The sequence below is a fragment of the Capricornis sumatraensis genome, chromosome 3, assembly GCF_032405125.1.
Source record: "Capricornis sumatraensis isolate serow.1 chromosome 3, serow.2, whole genome shotgun sequence".
Classification (NCBI taxonomy): domain Eukaryota; kingdom Metazoa; phylum Chordata; class Mammalia; order Artiodactyla; family Bovidae; genus Capricornis; species Capricornis sumatraensis.
This window is the reverse complement of record NC_091071.1, coordinates 146,951,518-146,972,250: the sequence shown is the minus strand read 5'-3', so window position 1 is coordinate 146,972,250 and position 20,733 is coordinate 146,951,518. Positions and strand designations below refer to the sequence as shown.

Here is a 20,733-nt window from a genome sequence, read left to right as displayed (position 1 = left end):
GCTGGGCAAATGAATCTTGCCATTTGGAATAAGATAGTCTTATCATGTGTTGGAAATTTAAGAAATTGTTCTAGTTAAACTCTCTTTTAGTACACACTTATGGCCTCTTTGGCTCTTCTACACCTGGGTCACCTGTTTGCATCTACTGGACTAAGAATGAGAGCAAGCAAACCTTGGGGCTCAGTCTAATTGCTCGAAAATACTGGTACCACTGGACCACTGGTATACTAGAAATCAGTTTGATTATATTTTTTGCAGCCAAAGATGGAGAAGCTCTAAACAGTTAGCAAAAACAAGACCAGGAGCTGACTGTGGCTCAGATCATGAATTCCTTATTGCCAAATTCAGACTTACAGTGAAGAAAGTAGGGAAAACCACTAGCCTATACAGGTATGACCTAAATCAAATCCTTTATGATTATACAGTAGAAGTGAGAAATAGATTCAAGGGATTAGATCTGATAGACAGAGTATAGACAGACATAGCCTCAAGAACTATGGATGGAGGTTTGTAACATTGTACAGGAGGCAGGGATCAAGACCATCCCCAAGAAAAACAAATGCAAAAAGGCAAAATGGTTGTCTGAGGAGGCCTTACAAATAGCTGTGAAAAGAAGAAAAGCAAAAGGCAAAGGAGAAAAGGAAAGATATACCCATTGGAATGCAGAGTTCCAAAGAATAGCAAGGACAGATAAGAAAGCCTTCCTCAGTGATCAATGCAAAGAAACAGAGGAAAACGATAGAATGGTAAAGATTAGAGATCTCTTCAAGAAAATCAGAGATACCAAGGGAACATTGCATGCAGAGATTGGCTCAATAAAGGACAGAAATGGTATGGACCTAACAGAAGCAGAAGATATTAAGAAGAGGTGGCAAGAATACACAGAAGAACTGTACAAAAAAGATCTTCATGACCCAGATACTCACAATGGTGTGATCACTCAGCCAGAGCCAGACATCCTGGAATGCGAAGTCAAATGGGCCTTAGAAGGATCACTATGAACAAAGCTAGTGGAGGTGATGGAATTTCAGGTGAGCTATTTCAAATCCTAAAAGATGATGCTGTGAAAGTGCTACACTCAACAGGCCAGCAAATCTGGAAAATTCAGCAGTGGCCACAGGACTGGAAAAGGTCAGTTTTCATTCCAATCCCAAAGAAAGGCAATGCCAAAGAATGCTCAAACTACTGCACGGTTGTATTCATCTCACATGCTAGTAAAGTAATGCTCAAAATTCTCCAAGCCAGGCTTCAGCAATACATGAACTGTGAACTTCCAGATGTTCAAGCTGGTTTTAGGAAAGGCAGAGGAATCAGAGATCAAATTACCAACATCCATTGGATCATTGAAAAAGCAAGAGAGTTCCAGAAAAAAACATCTATTTCTGTTTTACTGACTATGCCTAAGTCTTTGACTGTGTGGATCACAACAAACTGTGGAAAATTCTTCAAGAGATTTGAATGCCAGACCACCTGACTTGCCTCTTGAGAAATCTGTATGCAGGTCAGGAAGCAACAGTTAGAACTGGACATGGAAAAACAGACTGGTTCCAAATAGGAAAAGGAGTACATCAAGGCTATATATTGTCACCCTGCTTATTTAACTTATATGCAGAGTACATCCTGAGAAATGCTGGGCTGGATGAAGCACAAGCTGGAATCAAGATGGCCGGGAGAAATATCAGTAACCTCGGATACGCAGATGACACAACCCTTAAGGCACAAAGTGAAGAAGAGCTAAAGAGCCTCTTGATGAAAATTGAAAGAGGAGAGTGAAAAAGTTGGCTTAAAAAGCAGAGATATTACTTTGCCAACAAAGATCTGTCTAGTCAAAGCTATATTTTCTTCCAGTAGTCATGTATTGATGTGAGAGTTGGACTATGAAGAAAGCTGAGTGCCGAAGAATTGATGCTTTTGAACTATGGTGTTGGAGAAAATTATTGATGTTCCTTTGGACTGCAAGGAGATCCAACCAGTCCATCTTAAAGGAAATCAGTCCTGAATATTCATTAGAAGGACTGATGTTGAAGCTGAAACTCCAATATTTTGGCCACCTGATGCAAAGAACTTTTCATTAGAAAAGACTCTGATGCTGGGAAAGATTGAAGGTGGGAGGAGAAGGGGATGACAGAAGATGAGAAGTTTGGATAGCATCACCGACTCAATGGACATGAGTTTGTGTAAACTCCAGGAGTTGGTGATGAACAGGGAGGCCTGGTGTGCTGTGGTCCATGGGGTCACAAAGAGTCAGACATGACTGAGCAACTGAACTGAGACCAAGACTGGTACCACTGGTGGTCATAAGTACTCTCCAGCAATCGTTAAGATGCTTTTCACAGACAACGGTTACACTTTGCTTTGGGGGCATAAGTGACTAATTAGTGGTGTTTAATAATAAAGGTTAACATGTCATAATGGTATATCACATTCAGAGTTAGTCTTTGGACTAGTTCTTATTCAGGTTCATTTTCCTTAGTTAGAAAAAAAATTGTTAGGGAATGGAAAAGTGGTTGTTTTGCAGTTCTTCATGAAAAACTTAATGAATATATTTCTTTCTCGCCACATAGACTTTTCAGTAATACTGAAGTGTTACTTATTGATTACCTAATGAATTGAACAGTTGAAGTTCATTCATTATTCATTTTTATATTCAAAATGTACAAAGAGCATTTCATTTGAGGACAAATTTCTACACTCACACGTGGCAGAGAGATATAGGATAATGTTGGGTGATATAAAATATAGTGTAACCTGTAAGTCTGTACAGGCTAATTTAACATTTGACATAAACAGGAACTCTGGATATATTATAGGTTTGGGTGCAGAATACCTAGGATGATATATGTTTAAAACCTGTACTCTAAATATATAATTCTCCAAGTATTTTGACTATGTCCAGGTGAGAGTTTTAAACTCTAAGGATAGTTTTGTTTACCCTAAATGTAAAACACACCCAACCAGGGCCATCCAGAGAAGAGAAGATCCTCAAGGACCTGTTTAGACAGTTGCTTCTGGGGAAAAAAAATGGTCTTTAGTCAAAGAATTGTCAATCCTATTTTTAAAGATTGATTAGGAAGCTGATTTTTTTCTTCCTTCTGTCTTTGGAGAAAATGAAAAATAACAGGTGCTCTTCTACTTTAGACTAACCATTCATATACTTTATGACAGTTAGGTCTCCCTGGAGCCTTGTCTTCTCCAGGACAAATTATGCAAACTCCTTCAGTCTGTCCTCATAGGTCCTATGTTACAAGCCTTAAATCATCTTATTGTTCTTGCCTGTATCTTTTCCAATTTCTCCAATATCCTTTTAAAAGTATAAAGTCTTAAAGTTGATACCTTTGCATATGTTAGATCAGGTTGAACTTCAGGAGGATATTTATCTCTATCTTCTAAGTCAGAGTGATGGTCACTATGATATGGGTCAGTTGGATGGGATGGATAAGAAGAAAAAGAGAACCCAGGTGTGCTGTTTAACATTTGACTCAACAGACTTATACGATGAGAAATAATAAAAACTGTGCCTGAAAAATGTCATAAGGGTTCTTTATAAGTCATATGAGAAGATGCCAAAACACTATGAATAGTACAAAAACAATCAGAACTGCTTTTTTTTTTTTTTGCTAAATAACCTTTTTTTTCATTTGTTTGTTTGTTTTACTAATTATAACTCTGAAAGGGAAAAGATTAGTAGGTGAGCTTACATAATACCAGATTCTGGACAAAAATGTATAACAGAGGAAGATGAGAACTGCTAATCCAAGGAAGAAGGTAAGGATTCAACATTAGAGTGAATTAAGAGCTTAATTAAAAGCTAGACCTACCTTTTCAAGCAGATATTAGTGCACTGACAGAATGTTACATAGTGAAGATTTATGTTTTGTTTGATATATGATTGTATATTTTGATCATGTATGATCAAAATCATAGCAAGACTGTGATTTTGAGTTTGTTGGTAAGTTGTCCTGGGTTTTAGCATCGCCTTGTTTTCTCTGCAGCATCGCCTTGACTGTGGGTGATGGGCATGCCACAATCATTTCAACCTCTCCATCATATAAGGGCCAGAAGGAACCCATAAACTTGTAAACCAAGTTCCCCTCCATGGTAGTTACTATGAGCGTATTTTTCCATTGCAATAAAGATCTAGAATAAAAGCTCCAAACTTTACAGTCTTCCTTATTTCTACTTAATTGCATGAGTAATTGATTTTTGTAATTCGTTGATAACTTTAAGTCTTGTCTATGCACAAAGCAAAATACCTGGCATTTATGCTACTCTCTATCCGGGGTATGTACTAGGAACTGCTTCATAGCCTCCACAAAAGAGAAATCCAATCACTACAAGAAGACGGTACTGCATTCGTTCAAAAATTTTATAAATCAACAATAAATAATAGGGAGCACAACAAAGTCAGCTTGTAAGAGCTCTAATTCCCCAGATGGAAAACTTCATGATTCACCCATTGCTGGCTTATTTTCACTTTAAGGTGGGATAAAAATACTAATTGACCATGCCCACATTGAAAAATCACACAGGTATATCTCAGAGGGCTTCTGCATTGAATGGTGTGCAGTGGTGGAGTATCTGTATTTTGCACTAACCCCTCTTTGAAAGCTAATGCAGTATGGTCTTACCATTTTTGCAGACAGGACAACACTGTTCTGGTTCATAGACTGGGTTGACACACTCAGGAACTGCGCAGTCTGCTACAACACAGTGAACTTCATTGCTGGGCTCACAGCGACACCATTCACATGGAGAGGGCTAGGAACAAATCTAAAATTAGCCCCTTTTCTCCTATAACTTAATGCTTGCACATTCATATGCTGTCAGAGGATAAAACATCAGTGTTTATATTGGCTTTACTGTATTAACTCCATTTACCATGTGTATGATCATTCTTTCCCCATGGAAGGCCACCTGGACACCCGAGCCAAGGGTGTGTAGGTTGGTGGGTTGCCAAGTGCAGCTCAGGTTGCCATGAGCAACCAAAGCACTCATGTATGATGTTTCCTATGTCTTATGTTCCTACTTTCCAAAGAAAGGTTTGGACAGCTAATGTGTCACCTCCTGGTTTGGTTTCCAGATGCACTGATTGCTCTGCCTCCCTCTGGTAAACAGGAAGGTCACTGGCACATGCGCAATAAGTTTTGTTTCCATTTGTCATTTTTTCCTGCAAAGAAAGGATTACTGAGAAATGAGAAAATGGTAAATGGACAGCTTTACCCTTGGTAGAAACTCCTTTTGAAGCTAACCTAGATTCTAAAGGGCATTTTTTCTCCAATGTGAATTTTAGAGGAGATTGCATTTGGGATCCAAATGTCCAGATACTGCCTCTTGGAAGATTTAGTGAATACCTTTCATCTTGCCTGCTTGCTTTTTTGAATGAACTAAAATTGACAGACTTTAAAAAGCCACTATTTAAAAGTCAGAGACTCTAAAAGTAGAATTGAACAGTGATTCATTTAGAGAAAAAAATTAAGAAGTAGACACCAATTTTTGTCTTCACAGTACTTACCAGACAAGAATGAGTTTGGGGTTTTCTCATTCCTTTCTAGAAACTTCCTATACCACAAATAATCTAAAGCAGTGGCCACTCTATGACTTTCTCATCTTTTATACTTTCTAGTTTTTCCTTCTCATAAAATAGAGTTTGAAAATTCTGGAATGAAAACTTGGAGTTCTCAGAAGTTATACAGATCTAACAAGCCATTTGTCCCTGGAAAGTTCTGCCTCCAATTTCTTTGCCATAGTGACTCACTTGAAAATTGTGTTCATTCAAGTCCACCACCTTTGTCTCAGTGACGACTGTCCACAAGGCCTATCTCTTTATAAACTTGACACTTTGTGAAATATCAATGCATCTTGACTCAGGTAGTCTGTGAGTAGAAATCTTTCAGCTAATTACTTTAAGTTAATTTTATCTGTGCTTTCTATTTGAAGAATGATAGTTCAGCTTTCTTATTTTAATGTTCTTTTTATTGGAGATAGTTTAGTTGCTAAGTCATGTCTGACTGTTGCAAGCACATGGACTGTATCCTGCCAGGCTCCTCTGTTAGTGGGATTCTCTAGGCACAAATGCTGGAGTGGGTTGCCATTTCCTTCTCTAGGAGATCTTCTCGACTGAGGAATCAAACCTGGGTCTCCTGCCTTGCAGGCAGATTCTTGACCGACTGAGTTATGAGGGAAGCCAATGTTCTTTTTATAAGTTTATTTTTAATTGGAGGGTAATTGCTTTACAATACTGTGCTGGTTTCTGCTGTATAACAGTGAATCAGCCGTAAGTATATATATATTCCCTCCCTCTTGAGCCTTCATCCCACCTACCCCCATCCCACCCCACTGGGTCATCACAGAATACCGAGCCGAGCTTCCTGTGTTATATAGCAGCTTCCCACTAGCTGCCTGTTTTATACTTGGTAGTGTATATATTTCAATGCTACTCTCTCAATCTGTCCCACTCTCTCATTCTCCCACTGTGTCTGTAAGTCTGTTCTCTATGTCTGCATTTCTATTCTTGCCCTGTAAATAGGTTCATCAGTACCGTTTTTCTAGATTCTATGCATATGCACTAACATGTGATATTTATTTTTCTCTTTCTGACTTCACTCTGTATAATAAGCTCTACGTTCATCTACCTCACTAGAACTGACTCAAATTCATTCCTTTTTATGGCTGAGTAATATTCCACTGTATTTATGTACCACGACTTCTTTATCTATTCATATGAGCTTAGCTTTCAGCGAATTATTTTACTTTCAAATTTAGTAACTACAATAGGATTAGCCATAGAATCCATGGAAGAAATATTGCTGTCTCTTAGCATGGTCAACTAGTTTACTGGTGAGTACAGTTAAGCTCTTTACCATGTGGTAAAGTATTCCAGAAAAATCTACTGTATCATCCCAAGGGCTGGAACATTCCAGGGGCTCCTCTACCAAATAATCTCAGTAAATTAAGGAAAAGTTTCTTACTACAACACATTATTTGATGAAGGAAATTCTGAGTGAGGAAACAGCGTGAGAGATGGATATTCAGTCTGCTATACTGCTTCCTCTTTTGCAGGTCCCATTGTGAGATCTTAAATTCCAAAGCAAACTTGTCAGAAAGTGTCTCCCTTTTCTTTATTAGTTTCAAAGAAGGACTTTTGCATAGCCTTCTGATGTACTGCAAGGACTTAGCCTGAATTTATCGCTAACATGAGAGAAAATGGGAGCTGCTAGCATCATTGTTTCTGCACCGTGCCCTTCCACAGCTGTGGTTGTTCTGCTGGTTCCCTTCTCGCTGAAGGAGAGGCTGATCTGTGCAACTCTAGCGGACTGATTTGGGCATTAAAAGTCCCAAACAGCCCCTAGATTTTCCAATGCAAAACGTTTATTTCAAAGTATCTGCAGTCATTGAGAAAGATTTGTTGGGTTATTAGATTCCTAGTGTAGACTGAGGAAGAACACCATTCTGATTCAAAGGATAGTTTTGAAATTAACTGCTGAGTATCACACTATATCAAGTTACTTATTTCATAACTTACTATGAAAGACATATTGTTATTATCTCCATCTCACAGATAAGCAAATAGACTGAGAGAGGTTCAGTAGGTCCTGTAGGCAGTAGGGGAAGGGCAGGGTTTGAATTTAGGCAGCCTAACTGCTATACAGTACTGCCATTAGAGGTCTATTCTGCGTACCCCCAACTGAGTAGTTTTTTTTGTCCAGTGTGTTGTACACTTCTCTAGGCCAATCAGATCCATGAAAATAACCATTAGCAACCGAATGAATGATTTATAGAGGATAGAGAGTTCCTGCTAAGAAAGAGAATTTCACTAACTAGGTTTGTTGGTAAATAGATTATTATGGAGCAGTAGAGCTTCTAAACTTCCTGCCAATGTGAGTTCGTAGAAAATTGTAATAGGCTAGAGATAGTTTGCCATGAGCCTCATGTTCTTGGTGACTTTGGCATCTTCAAGTCTTATAACCTGGTAGCTACACTCATGGTAGTTATCTGGGAGAGGCAATAACAGATAATGGTCCAGTAAAGACCTCAGGGCCTCTGCCTGAAATCAGTGATGGCTGGAAGTGTATACAATGGATTCCTGAAAAATACTCTGAGGAAGAGCTAATACTACAAGGCTTAGTCATAAGAGGATGCTAGACTTTTGAAAGGGATTTTTGAATAATGAGAATCACAAATTAGAAAAATAAAAATATCACCCTAGCCATAAGCAGCTTCTAATAAGCAACAGTTAGAAATGGACATGGAACAACAGACTGGTTCCAAATAGGAAAAGGAGTACGTCAAGGCTATAGATTGTCACCCTGCTTATTTAACTTACATGCAGAGCACATCATGAGAAACGCTGGGCTGGAAGAAGCACAAGCTGGAATCCAGATTGCCAGGAGAAATATCAATAACCTCAGATATGCAGATGACACCACCCTTATGGCAGAAAGTGAAGAGGAACTAAAAAGCCTCTTGATGAAAGTGAAAGAGGAGAGTGAAAAAATTGGCTTAAAGCTCAACATTCAGAAAGCGAAAATCATGGCATCTGGTCCCATCACTTCATGGCAAATAGATGAGCAAACAGTGGAAACAGCATCAGACTTTATTTTTTTGGGCTCCAAAATCACTGTGGATGGTGACTGCAGCCATGAAATTAAAAACACTTACACCTTGGAAGAAAAGTTATGACCAACCTAGATAGCATATTCAAAAGCAGAGATATTACTTTGCCAGCAAAGGTCCTTCTAGTTAAGGCTATGGTTTTTCCTGTGGTCATGTATAGATGTGAGAGTTGGACTGTGAAGAAAGCTGAGCACCGAAAAATTGATGCTTTTGAACTGTGGTGTTGGAGAAGACTCCTGAGAGTCCCTTGGACTGCATGGAGATCCAACCAGTCCATTCTGAAGGAGATCAGTCCTGGATGTTCTTTGGAGGGAATGATGCTAAAGCTGAAGCTCAAGTACTTTGGCCACCTCCTGCGAAGAGTTGACTCATTGGAAAAGACTCTGATGCTGGGAGGGATTGGGGGCAGGAGGAGAAGGGGACGACAGAGGATGAGATGGCTGGATGGCATCACCAACTCGACGGATGTGAGTTTGAGTGAACTCTGGGGGTTGGTGATGGACAGGGAGGCCTGGCGTGCTGCAATTCATGGGGTCGCAAAGAGTTGGACACGACTGAGCGACTGAACTGATCTGAACTGAATCAATCTTTCCCTGAACCTGGCTTTATTTACATACTGGTTTCTCTTCCTCGTCTAGAATCTCTTTTCAAGAAAACTGTTAGATCTTTTGTTTTTTTATTTGATAGTTTTTTCAAAGAATGCCTCTGTTACAGTCTACCTCTTCTCACTGGAAACCTCCATGTGTCTGTCCCCAGCCCCTCTAAATACTCTTCTCAAATTTAATCTACTGATCTTACACTAAAGACCTCATTTGTTGTTTGCAGCCTCCTTCCCTAAGCCTCTTTCCTTTCTTGAGCTCTCCAGTCACCCATCATTTTCTTGCCTCATTTGACTTCCTGTACCACCCCTACTTTCAAAGTCATTGCTTATACAGCAAGAAGTTCCTAGGAGTGGGCAGTGTGCTCCTTTAACATTAACATTACTGTAAAAATCCTTCACATTTATTTACATTGCTGTAAAAATCCTTCCCACCTTACAGCATAAAACTCTGACAGATTTGATGCTTTGAATAAATCTTTATATCTTAAGCACTGAGCTGGTTACAAATTTCCTTTTATCATGCTCTTCAATATGAAGACTACAGATTAAATCTGAAAGTGTCCCCCATAAAACCAAAGATTAAACAATAAAGCTATCCTTCGAGGAACAGAGAGTACTAGAACAAGTACTTCAGAAAAAAAAAATATTCTTGCTAGCTTTTTTTCTTTCTTTTAGAAATTATGATCAGTACATGGCTCCTGTCAGTTAGAGATTTGGTCAGTAAGATGATTAAATGACACCATCCTAAAACTGTATACAAGGAAAATCTTTTTCTAAGAAATCTCACAGAGCATTTTATTTCAATGAAAGTTCTGAAAAATAAAGTAACATTCACTGTATATGACTTTACATAAATTTTAATTGAAACTAGGTTTAGAGGTCAAATTTATTTCTTAATGTTGTACTAGGTGATCTGAATATTGTATGCGTTATGAATGTGCATGCCTTCATCTTAGTTTTATTGAACATGTTACCTGTTTAAGCAGAAACCATACATTTTATCTACAATTTCTGCTGTAATTAAATTATTCATGTGGCAAATCCAAATGCTATCCAGGCCATTCCTAGAGTTCAAGGGGTGTCTGCCTAGAGATGTATTTATTTTGAAATTAATAGAATGAAAAGGGGCTCTTTCTTAACTCTTGGTTTAGGTGGATAGAGCTCAAATCTTCCTCCTAGGTTTTAGAATGGAAACATGGCAATACCGCAATATGCACCCTTTAAACTATGGTTTATCTCTGAAGACCTTGAAGCTGAGATCCTAATGCCATTGTCTGTGACTTTTGAGAATTCTTGCAGAATTATAATTCCAGAGTCCTGGAAACAGTAGAATGCTTTGTGATTTAAAAAATGCAAAAAGTAGCCTGAGAACTGGTCAGTTAGATTAGTGGAGGGACTGAGTAACTCCAGAAAAACAAATATGTTCTTTGTGAGAATCTGAAGCTAATGTGATTATTACTAAGCATCATTATAAGAGTATTAGAACATGTTATTAGAGACTTGCAAAGAAGTCTCCAGATATTTAGAGAAGATTGTTGCTGTTGCTGTTTTGTCACTTAGTCATTCAACTCTTTTGCAACTCCATGGACTGTAGCCCACGAGGCTCCTCTGTCCATGGGATTTCCCAGGTGAGCATACTGGAGTGGGTCACCATTTCCTTCTTCAAGGGATCTTCCCGACCCGGGCATTGAACAAACGTCTTCTACATTGGCAGTTGGATTCTTTACCACTGAGCTATTAGGAAAGCCTTTCTTCTAGAACATGCATCCTTATTTTGTAATCTGAATACAATGAGACTTACTTTTCCTTTCTGGAGGAAAGGCTGGATATTTGGTCCAGGCACCAATACCTTACAGCATTATTCTTTATGTGTTGAGTGTTACTGGCATTGTATCTAGAGTACCTGGGAGGAAATAGTCCCAGTCTGTAAAGTTTGTTATACAAATTCAAAGTGACAAGGAAACTGGCAGGATTCTGCTTACTATTTTAACTTGGTAAGGCTGAAGTAACATTCTTAAAAATTGAAAAATTGAAAAAAAAAGTTTCATTTTGTTGATCTTATTTGGGTGGCTGTGGTATTGTGGTTAAAAGTAAATTCTCTGGGCTTTCTATTTTGTTCCATTGATCTATATTTCTGTCTTTGTGCCAGTACCATACTATCTTGATGACTGTGGCTTTGTAGTAGAGCCTGAAGTCAGGCAGGTTGATTCCTCCAGTTCCATTTTTCTTTCTCATGATTGCTTTGGCTATTTGTTTTTTGTATTTCCATACAAATTGTGAAATTATTTGTTCTAGCTCTGTGAAAAATACCGTTGGTAGCTTGATAGGGATTGCATTGAATCTATAGATTTCTTTGGGTAGTATACTCATTTTCACTTGGGCATACACACCGAGGAAACCAGAATTGAAAGTGGCACGTGTACCCCAATGTTCATTGCAACACTGTTTATAATAGCCAGGACATGGAAGCAACCTAGATGTCCATCAGCAGATGAATGGATAAGAAAGCTGTGGTACATATACACAATGGAGTATTACTCAGCCATTAAAATGAATACATTTGAATCAGTTCTATTAGAGGTGGATGAAACTGGAGCCTATTATACAGAGTGAAGTAAGCCAGAAAGAAAAACACCAATACAGTATACTAACACATATATATGGAATTTAGAAAGATGGTAATGATAACCCTGTATGTGAGACAGCAGAAGAGACCCAGATGTATAGAACAGTCTTTTGGACTCTGTGGGAGAGGGAGAGGGCGGGATGATTTGGGAGAATGGCATTGAAACATGTATAATATCATATGTGAAACGAATTGCCAGTCCAGGGTTTGATGCATGATACAGGATGCTCGGGGCTGGTGCACTGGGATGACCCAGAGGGATGGGTTGGGGAGGGAGGTGGGAGGGGGGTCCAGGATGGGAAACATGAGCAGACCCATGGCAGATTCATGTATGGCAAAACCAATACAATATTGTAAAGTAATTAGCCTCCAATTAAAAAAATAAATTTATATTAAAAAAAGTAAATTCTCCATAGCCTTAGTATTTGAGCCCTTTTCTAAAATGCTTTACTTACTAGTTTTGAATCTTGGGAAAATTATACAGCCTTTCTGTGCTTTAGATTGTTTATTTATAAAACAAAAGAATAACAATATTACCAACCTCACAGAGTTACTGGGAAGCACATATGTAAGAAATATTATCACAGTATTATTATTTACTTGCATGCTTAGCTAGTGATGGCTCTCTTAAAAATAAGGTAAGAAGTGTAAAACTGGAAGCACATGACTATATTTAAAAGAATATTTAGGTTATTTGTCTTATTCAAAGTAGGATATGGTTGCAATAAAATTATATAGGACTTGGTTTGGTGGTTTGTGAACTAATAGAATTAATCATGTCAGAAACACATCGAAGAAAAGTTCTGATTAGAAGCCTCTAGATAAAGAGTAATTGTGAATGGTTAAAATGACCATTATAAATCACTCAGAAAAAGGCAACAAATCTATTCTTTTTTTGAAGGCTCATCATTTATATGTCAATTCAAATGCCCTCTCTCAGAGGAGTTCTTACCTGATTCTCTCTTCAACATCTTTTTCCAGCACACGGCCCATTCAGTTCTCTCATCAGATTATGAAATATTTTATTGATTTGTTTACAATTATTTATTCTTATCTGCCTTATAGTTTATAAGCTTCTTATAGTATATTGTTCATTGCTATATTCTTGGCACCAAGAAGACATCTTAGTACATAACAGATACTCAGGAAATCTCTGTTAACATATACACAATTATTTATGTATACTCTATGCTTCCTCATTTGTTAAACCGTACACCTGGGCAGTTTCATCTGTTTATCATGCATGGATAGGATTCTGATTCAATAATGTTTGTATTTTATTTAAATATTATATGGAAACTATGAGGGAAGAAGTTTTCTGATTATGATTCATGAAGTAAATATTTGGGCTTCAGCATTATGGCAATGAACGTAAATTTACCCTCTAAAGGTAATTTGAAATTCATCATATCCATCATGTGGCTCACCAGTTAAGTCAATCTCCAAGCACTCCACTGACTGGACTATGTAGAAGTTGACAATTGCAGACTTTTATTGCACTAGAAAATTCCATGATAACTAAGATGAGAATACATGTAGGGGAATTGTTAAAGGGCCTAAGAAAAAGTTAGCCTCACTTTATAATATGTCAAGTTTAATGGTTACTTATTAAACAAAATGATTTTAGTATATTACAAAATATTTTTTCAGCAAAGGCCTTCATTTTAAACATGTCTTTTTTCTTTTTTAAAAATAATTATATTTATATTTTTATTTTTGGCCATACTGGGTCTTTATTGTTGTGCAGGCTTTTCTCTAGTTGTGGAGAGTAGGGGCTGCTCTCTGGTTTCAGTGCAAGGGCTTCTCACGGAAGTGACTTCTCTTGTTACAGAACATGGGCTCTAGAGTGCATGGGCTTAGTAGTTTCAGCTCCCGGTGCACAGGCTCACTAATTGCGGTGCCTGGGCCTAGTTGATCTGCTGCATGTGGGATCCTTCCAAGTCAGGGATCCAACCTATGTCTCTTGCGTTGGCTGGTGGATTCTTTACCACTGAGCCACCAAGGAAGCCCATGTTCTTTTTCTTAAAGGATGATTTAGAGTAAAGACTCAGAGAAGGCAATGGCACCCCACTCCAGTACTCTTGCCTGAAAAATTCCATGGACTGAGGAGCCTGGTGGGCTGCAGTCCATGGGGTCGCTAGCAGTCGGACACTACTGAGCGACTTCACTTTCACTTTTCACTTGCATGCATTGGAGAAGGAAATGGCAACCCACTCCAGTGTTCTTGCCTGGAGAATCTCAGGGACGGGGGAGCCTGGTGGGCTGCCGTCTATGGGGTCACACAGAGTCGGACACGACTGAAGCGACTCAGCAGCAGAGTAAAGACTCCAACAAAACACTTGCTGAATACTCTGAGAAAGAAAATTTGATTCCTGGAAAGTCTTCAGTGAATATTGTTGAGGAGTAAAGGGATATATACTTAAAGAAGGGATGGAGTCTAAGCGCCAAGTTTTAGCACACTAACTATGTCAGTGGCTTTCCTTCCAAGTATAGCAGCCTTCAGATACCATGTCGTACTCCATTTCCTTGATAATGGGCAAAAATTATCTGAGAGAACATAGTTCAGACTGCTTTCCCCCAAATTTCTTATTAAACAACTATTTAAAATCTGATCTCTACCAAGGAAATGATTCTGCTTTAAGAAGCACTCTTCTTTTAGAGATAATTTATGGCATAAATTTCATCACTTTATGGAACAAATCTCATTACTTTCAGACTGTATGAGAAATTTGGAAGACTCTATTTCAAAGTTGCTGATGCCTGTCAGAAGTCTGACTGTTCACTTCATTAAAATATGCATTAAATTACAGAGTACAAGAGTATTTAACATCCGCTGCCACTCCTTTAGCCAGGAATTTGCATTAGGCTGATGTCACCTAAAAAGTCAATGGATCCAGTGGATTGTAACCAAACTTCACAATCATCTGAGATAAGACCAATGTGTCACTGATTAAAAATGCTCCTCACTGTTCTAATGGGATTGTAGTGGTCTCTTCAGTGATCTGTCCCACAGATTGAAGCATATTTGAAACACTGAGGTTGTAAGTCTTATCAATCTATGAACATAGAGCTGAAACTTCTTAATGAATTTTAATGCTTTTGAAGTAAATAAACCAAAGTTTTTTAATAACTCCTTTGGTCAGAAAATGTATATGACTGTATCATTTGAGTAATGACTGAAATAGCTATTCTTTCTGAGGTGTTGGTATTTTGATAATATATTCTGGAATATTGTTTCTAGGGTGTCTGTCAAAAACTACTTTATCCTTGTTGAAAAAACAAACAATTTTTGCCAAGCAATTGTAATGAGTGCACATAGCTTTGCTTTGCCCATGTAGCTATAGTAAATCAGGTAGGTAATAAACTAAAATTAAGAAATGATATAAATTTTTGAAATTATTTCTTCAGCATATTCATTAAATGTGTATTATACATACGATAACTTCCCTGGTGGCTCAGATGGTAAAGCGTCTGCCTACAATGGGGGAGACCTGGATTGGATCCCTGAGTTGGGAAGATCCCCTGGAGAAGGAAATGGCAACCCACTCCAGTATTGTTGCCTGGAAAATCCCATGGATGGAGAAGCCTGATAGGCTACAGTCCATGGGGTCGCAAAGCGTCGGACATGACTGAGCGACTTCACTTTCACTTTCACACGTAAGATAATGTATGTAAGGTATACTAAGATGAACTCCATAGCTAGCCTTCGCTCAATAAATGGCAAAATTGACCATCTAGATATCTATAAAAATAAGTTTTGAGTTTTAAAATCAATTGATTATAACTGATGGTACTACTATAATGGAATACAGAATTATTAATCTTTCTACAGAGTAAATTTGCATTTACTCTGAGATAATGTAAAACACAAGAATACTGCAAAAGCAGTTATGAAGTATACCCCATCTAAAATTATTGTCAAGTACAAAAAAGTTTACTCATTCTTGAAAACTCATCATTATAGTTGCTACACAACAATGAATTATATTAATGATTTTTTCCTCTAAAATATTTTCTTCTAAAACAATTCTAAAAAGTGTAAATGTATTTTGGCATTTGTTTCAAGGACAGGCAATTCTATAATTATATACTGCCCATACTGATAAACTGTTGGTGTATAGAGCCATTTGTAAAATATGGATATTTTCAAGAGTCTTATGACAATAAAATATAGCCTTTTTGAAAACATAAGGGATAGCATAGATAAAAATAAAATATAGATAAGGTGAATGTAGGCAAAACTCTCTCTTTAGTTGTAATAACAGATATATTTTTTTAGTAGGCAAATGTACACTTAACAAGGAGCTATCAGTGTGGGATATTTAAGAGGGAAAAGGATGTTTTAGTTGCCTCTAAGATTTGGGATTTCTTTGGAAGGAATGATGCTAAAGCTGAAACTCCAGTACTTTGGCCACCTCATGCCAAGAGTTGAATCACTGGAAAAGACTCTGATGCTGGGAGGGATTGGGGGCAGGAGGAGAAGGGGACGACAGAGGATGAGATGGCTGGATGGCATCACTGACTCAATGGACATGAGTCTGAGTGAACTCTGGGAGTTGGTGATGGACAGGGAGGCCTGGCGTGCTGTGATTCATGGGGTCGCAAAGAGTTGGACATGACTGAGTGACTGAACTGAAGTGAAGATCTTTGAAGAACTCAAAGGTATAGACAAAGGCCAGTAGATTGAAGATAAAGATTTTGATAAAGTATTATACTTGTAAAATAGCCTAGAAAAGCAGCAGCTTCTAGTCCTTCCCTGATAAGCTGGATTGAGAGTGATTTTAGTACAAGGAACGTCCCTATCAAGGAACTGAATATTTTGAGTAGAGCCTGTATGTCTCCATGCTAAGGCTGTCCATTTATTACCCATTTATGCAACAAGGGAAAAGTGAACAACTGTATAGCTTCAAAACTTTCCTGTTGATATTGAAAAGGACAGACTGTTTATCAGTTAAAAGCCCCTAATCTATAACAGCATTAAAACAAGGTATGCGCAGGTGGGGGCGAATACATCACTGCTAGAATTCTCCGGTATGAAAGAACCATGTAAGAGACAAATGCAATCAGCTTTGTTCCACAGGAAACACTGAGTGGAGGTGATGAGAGGAGGGAGAGAGGGTGATAACTCTCTCTTTCTCGCCTTGTGTGGGTGATACTGAATTCAGGGCTTTTCAGGGTCTGCAGGATGGGCGTGATAGACACAAAAGTCCATTTGTATTGGGAGTGCCAGTCAGATGACTAAGAAATCTAAAAGTTGAAATCTTTTCATTTTCCATTTGCTAGTAACATGCATTTTACTTGTTTTAAAAAGACAGAAATTTAGAATTAGTAAAATAAATGGCTTTATGATTACTATTATCATAAAACATTCATTTCCAATTTTAAGTACAAACAGCAATTTCCTACTCAACTTTATGCTTCAGTTTTTGATGCTTAATTCCTATCTTAACTTATTCCACAAAAATATATCAGATGGCTTATGGGCAATAATATGAGAGGCTATTTTAATTGAAAAAATATTGACATTAATTTATTGATAGAAGTTCTGACTTTAGTGTGTATCGTTTGTGCAAGTATAGAAGAAGCAGTCACAACTTTGTAATCATGCGTGAACACTGTTAGTATCCCAATGGAATTCAGCTGTAGGATAGCGGAGTAGGCACATTTGGAGCTTAAGTCCTGTCATCCAACAATGTTGTATTAGCTTGGATAGGTTATTTAAACTGCTTAAAACTAAGTTTTCTTATTTGTAGGATGAAATCAAGAATAACATAATATTAAGAGACCTCTAGTTTTCCTCACTTTATTTTTATGAGACAAAATGGAAATAACAGTATTTGAAGAAGCTTGTAAATTATGCATTTTGCAAATGACTGTCATTGTTATCCTAGTTTTCTAGGTGACCAGTGGTTTATTTCTTTACTTTCCCTTCGTCTATTTTCAATGGCTGTGTATTTCTCAAATTATATTGATCATAAGTTATTTTTATTAAATTATGGCATAATCTGGAGAAGGAAATGGCAAGCAACTCCAGGATTCTTGCCTGGAGAATTCCATGGACAGAAGAATCTGGCAGACTACAGTCCATGGGGTTGCTAAGAGTCAGACATAACTGAGCTACTAACACACACAAGGCATATTCATTTCTACTATAAATTATTTGAAATATTAAATTTGTAAAGATTATTTAATTTTGAGAGCAATCTGTTGCATCTTTAAAATGCAGCACTGTTTGCACTCATTATCATTAGACAAAATGATATTGGAAATTTTTTTTGATAATTAAGATTCTCATTTACAGACATGAAACTTCACTCTTTAATCTGAGTCTTGCCAAAAACGGATTTGCAGTGGGGTAACTTGGGCTCACTTTTTTTTTTTGAGTCCTATCTTCTAGTTTCAATATGAAAGTCCTAGAGTCTCATTATGAAAAGGAAAATTCTCTGTGACTGTCCTTTTTCTCCCTAATGAAGTTTTCTAAATCTCAGCTGTCAAAGGTTTGCTATTTTAGCCGGATTTTATTTTTAAAGCTTGGGGAGCATTAGACTGAACAATTTTAATTTTTTTCCCTGTCCTATTTGCTGCTGCTGCTGCTGCTAAGTCGCTTCAGTCGTGTCTGACTCTGTGCGACCCCATGGATGGCCTCCTACAAGGCTCCCCCGTCCCTGGGATTCTCCAGGCTAGAACACTGGAGTGGGTTGCCATGTCCTTCTCCAATGCAGGAAAGTGAAAAGTGAAAGTGAAGTCGCTCAGTCGTCTGACTCTTAGCGACCCCATGGACTGCAGCCTTCCAGGCTCCTCCATCCATGGGATTTTCCAGGCAAGAGTACTGGAGTGGGATGCCATTGCCTTCTCTGCCTGTCCTATTTAGGAACGTAAAATTAAATTAGCATACAGTGAAAATAGGTGGAGTTTCAGGGAGCTGGGCTGTGTTCTCCTCATATAGAAATAGGACTTAATTTGGTAAGCACTGGGAGTTTCTACAATGACTGTGGTATTTCTAAAGCTTCAAAAAGCCCTTTCTGGGTCCACATTATCTTTGCTATTGCTTTTAATTTTCATTTTCCTGATGTGAAAATTTAAAATGAAAACAACTAAATTTGAAAAAGTATTCCTGGTCAATACTTTGGCCACCTGATGAGAAGAGCTGACTCATTGGAAATGACCCTGATGCTGGGAAAGACTGAGGGCAGGAGAAGAGGATGAGATGGTTGAATGGCATCACCAACTCAATGGATATGAGTTTGGGCAAACTGGGAGACAGTGAAGGGCAGGGAAGCCTGGTGTGCTGCAGTCCACGGGGTCACAAAGAGTTGGACATGGCTGAGTGACTAAACAACAACAAAATTCCTGGTCAATCCTGACTATTTTCAGGATGTAGGGTTTTTTTTTGGTTGTTGTTGTTGTCGTCATTTAATGAACAGAAATGTGACTTAGATTCCCCCTTCTTTATGGCCAGTGGAGTTTTTTAAGTGAAGCAAATTGAGTGATGTAAAACATGGAGTAGGCAAAGAATTTCCCTTATGTTAGCAGTGTACAACATTTCCATCAGGAAGAAATGAGACTTAACATGAACTATTTCAGTTATAATTGAACAGGTATTCCAGAATACAAGATGTGTACACAATTAAATAAGCCATCTCTATCACATTTCTTGCATAATGTTTATAGTATGCTCTTGGAATTTGGGCAGGTTTAATGGCAAGAACACTGCAGTTAGTCAGAAGCCTCCTTTATCAATTATAACATGAGAATAAAAATCATCTTAGAACTAAATCATTCCATGAAGGAACAAAGATTAAAAAAAAAAACCTCATGAAATTGTCAACAAGTATTTATATTTCCCTCAACCACAAATCTGGTTATGTCACTAACTCCAGGCCTTTGGTGATTTTACACTTGTTCCAGGCTTTGGTTCAAGTTCCCAAACCTGGTCTTCACTCTGTGAGCTGGTTCCATGTCCCTTATCTCTCTCATCTCTCACTTTTTGTCTCCTCTGTCCCCTCTGATCTGGCCACTTGGGTTAACTCAATTTTCTATGAATGTGCTTTCCAGTGATTTTTGTTAATTCTCCAATTTTGTCTAAAATATTTTCAGTGCACTGAAATCCTCACTCTTAGGCTCTTCCTTAGCTCTTTTGATTAAGTTGTTCCTTTCCTGATATGAGCTCCGGAGCAATCGTCCCAGACCATCTGCTATTTGCGGTTATCTGCAGTGTTCATTTTGAGAGACTAGGAGCACCTTGAGGGTCAGATTCATGTCTTATACAATTTGGTACATGCCTCACACCTATCACCTCTCAACATGTCAGAGACATTAAAGGCATTTAATGGAATCAAACCATGCATTATGCAAGTTGACCTGAGAACGTGTTAGTGAACTTAACATCTAATTAAGCAGATAAGATACATATTTTCATTTATTAATATAATAGGAAATATATCTATTATATTATATTAAATGAAAAATACCTACCTGATTTATCACACTCTCAAAGAAGAGCATGTGGGATCTCAAAATTAAGCACATTTTTACCCTCTTTGCTTATCTATGTCATCTGAGAATTCTCAGTAAGTAGAAAGTTATTAAGTTATTATACATCAGTGCAAAGAGCAAAGCCATACTCCTTCGAGACAAATGTGCAAAGAGTGATGACTTAACGTGTCTGTTGTTAAGTATGTATAATACATTTAAAACAGGCAAAGTTAAATGCCTTTGAAGATTTCCACATGTGGAGGCATCCCCAAGACCACCTACAAGTGAAGTAAAACCTATACCTAACAGTACCCAAAGAATCTGTAACTTTGAAGAATGTGAGTTAGCATGATCTGATGACAGTAAGACTTGAGGGAAACAGAAAGGGGAGAAGGGCTTCCCAGGCAGCTCAGTGGGT

At 38.0% G+C, this 20,733-nt stretch overlaps 1 protein-coding gene across 1 annotated transcript in view; it reads right to left on the bottom strand.

The window, feature by feature from the left end:
• The window catches only part of VWC2L (von Willebrand factor C domain containing 2 like), a 186,880-nt gene that overhangs the window by 155,703 nt on the left and 10,444 nt on the right, over nucleotides 1-20,733 (bottom strand). Inside the window, exon 2 of the mRNA XM_068969552.1 lies at nucleotides 4,629-4,758. Coding sequence (XP_068825653.1) covers nucleotides 4,629-4,758 — 130 coding nt within the window. The remainder of the gene's footprint in view (nucleotides 1-4,628; nucleotides 4,759-20,733) is intronic.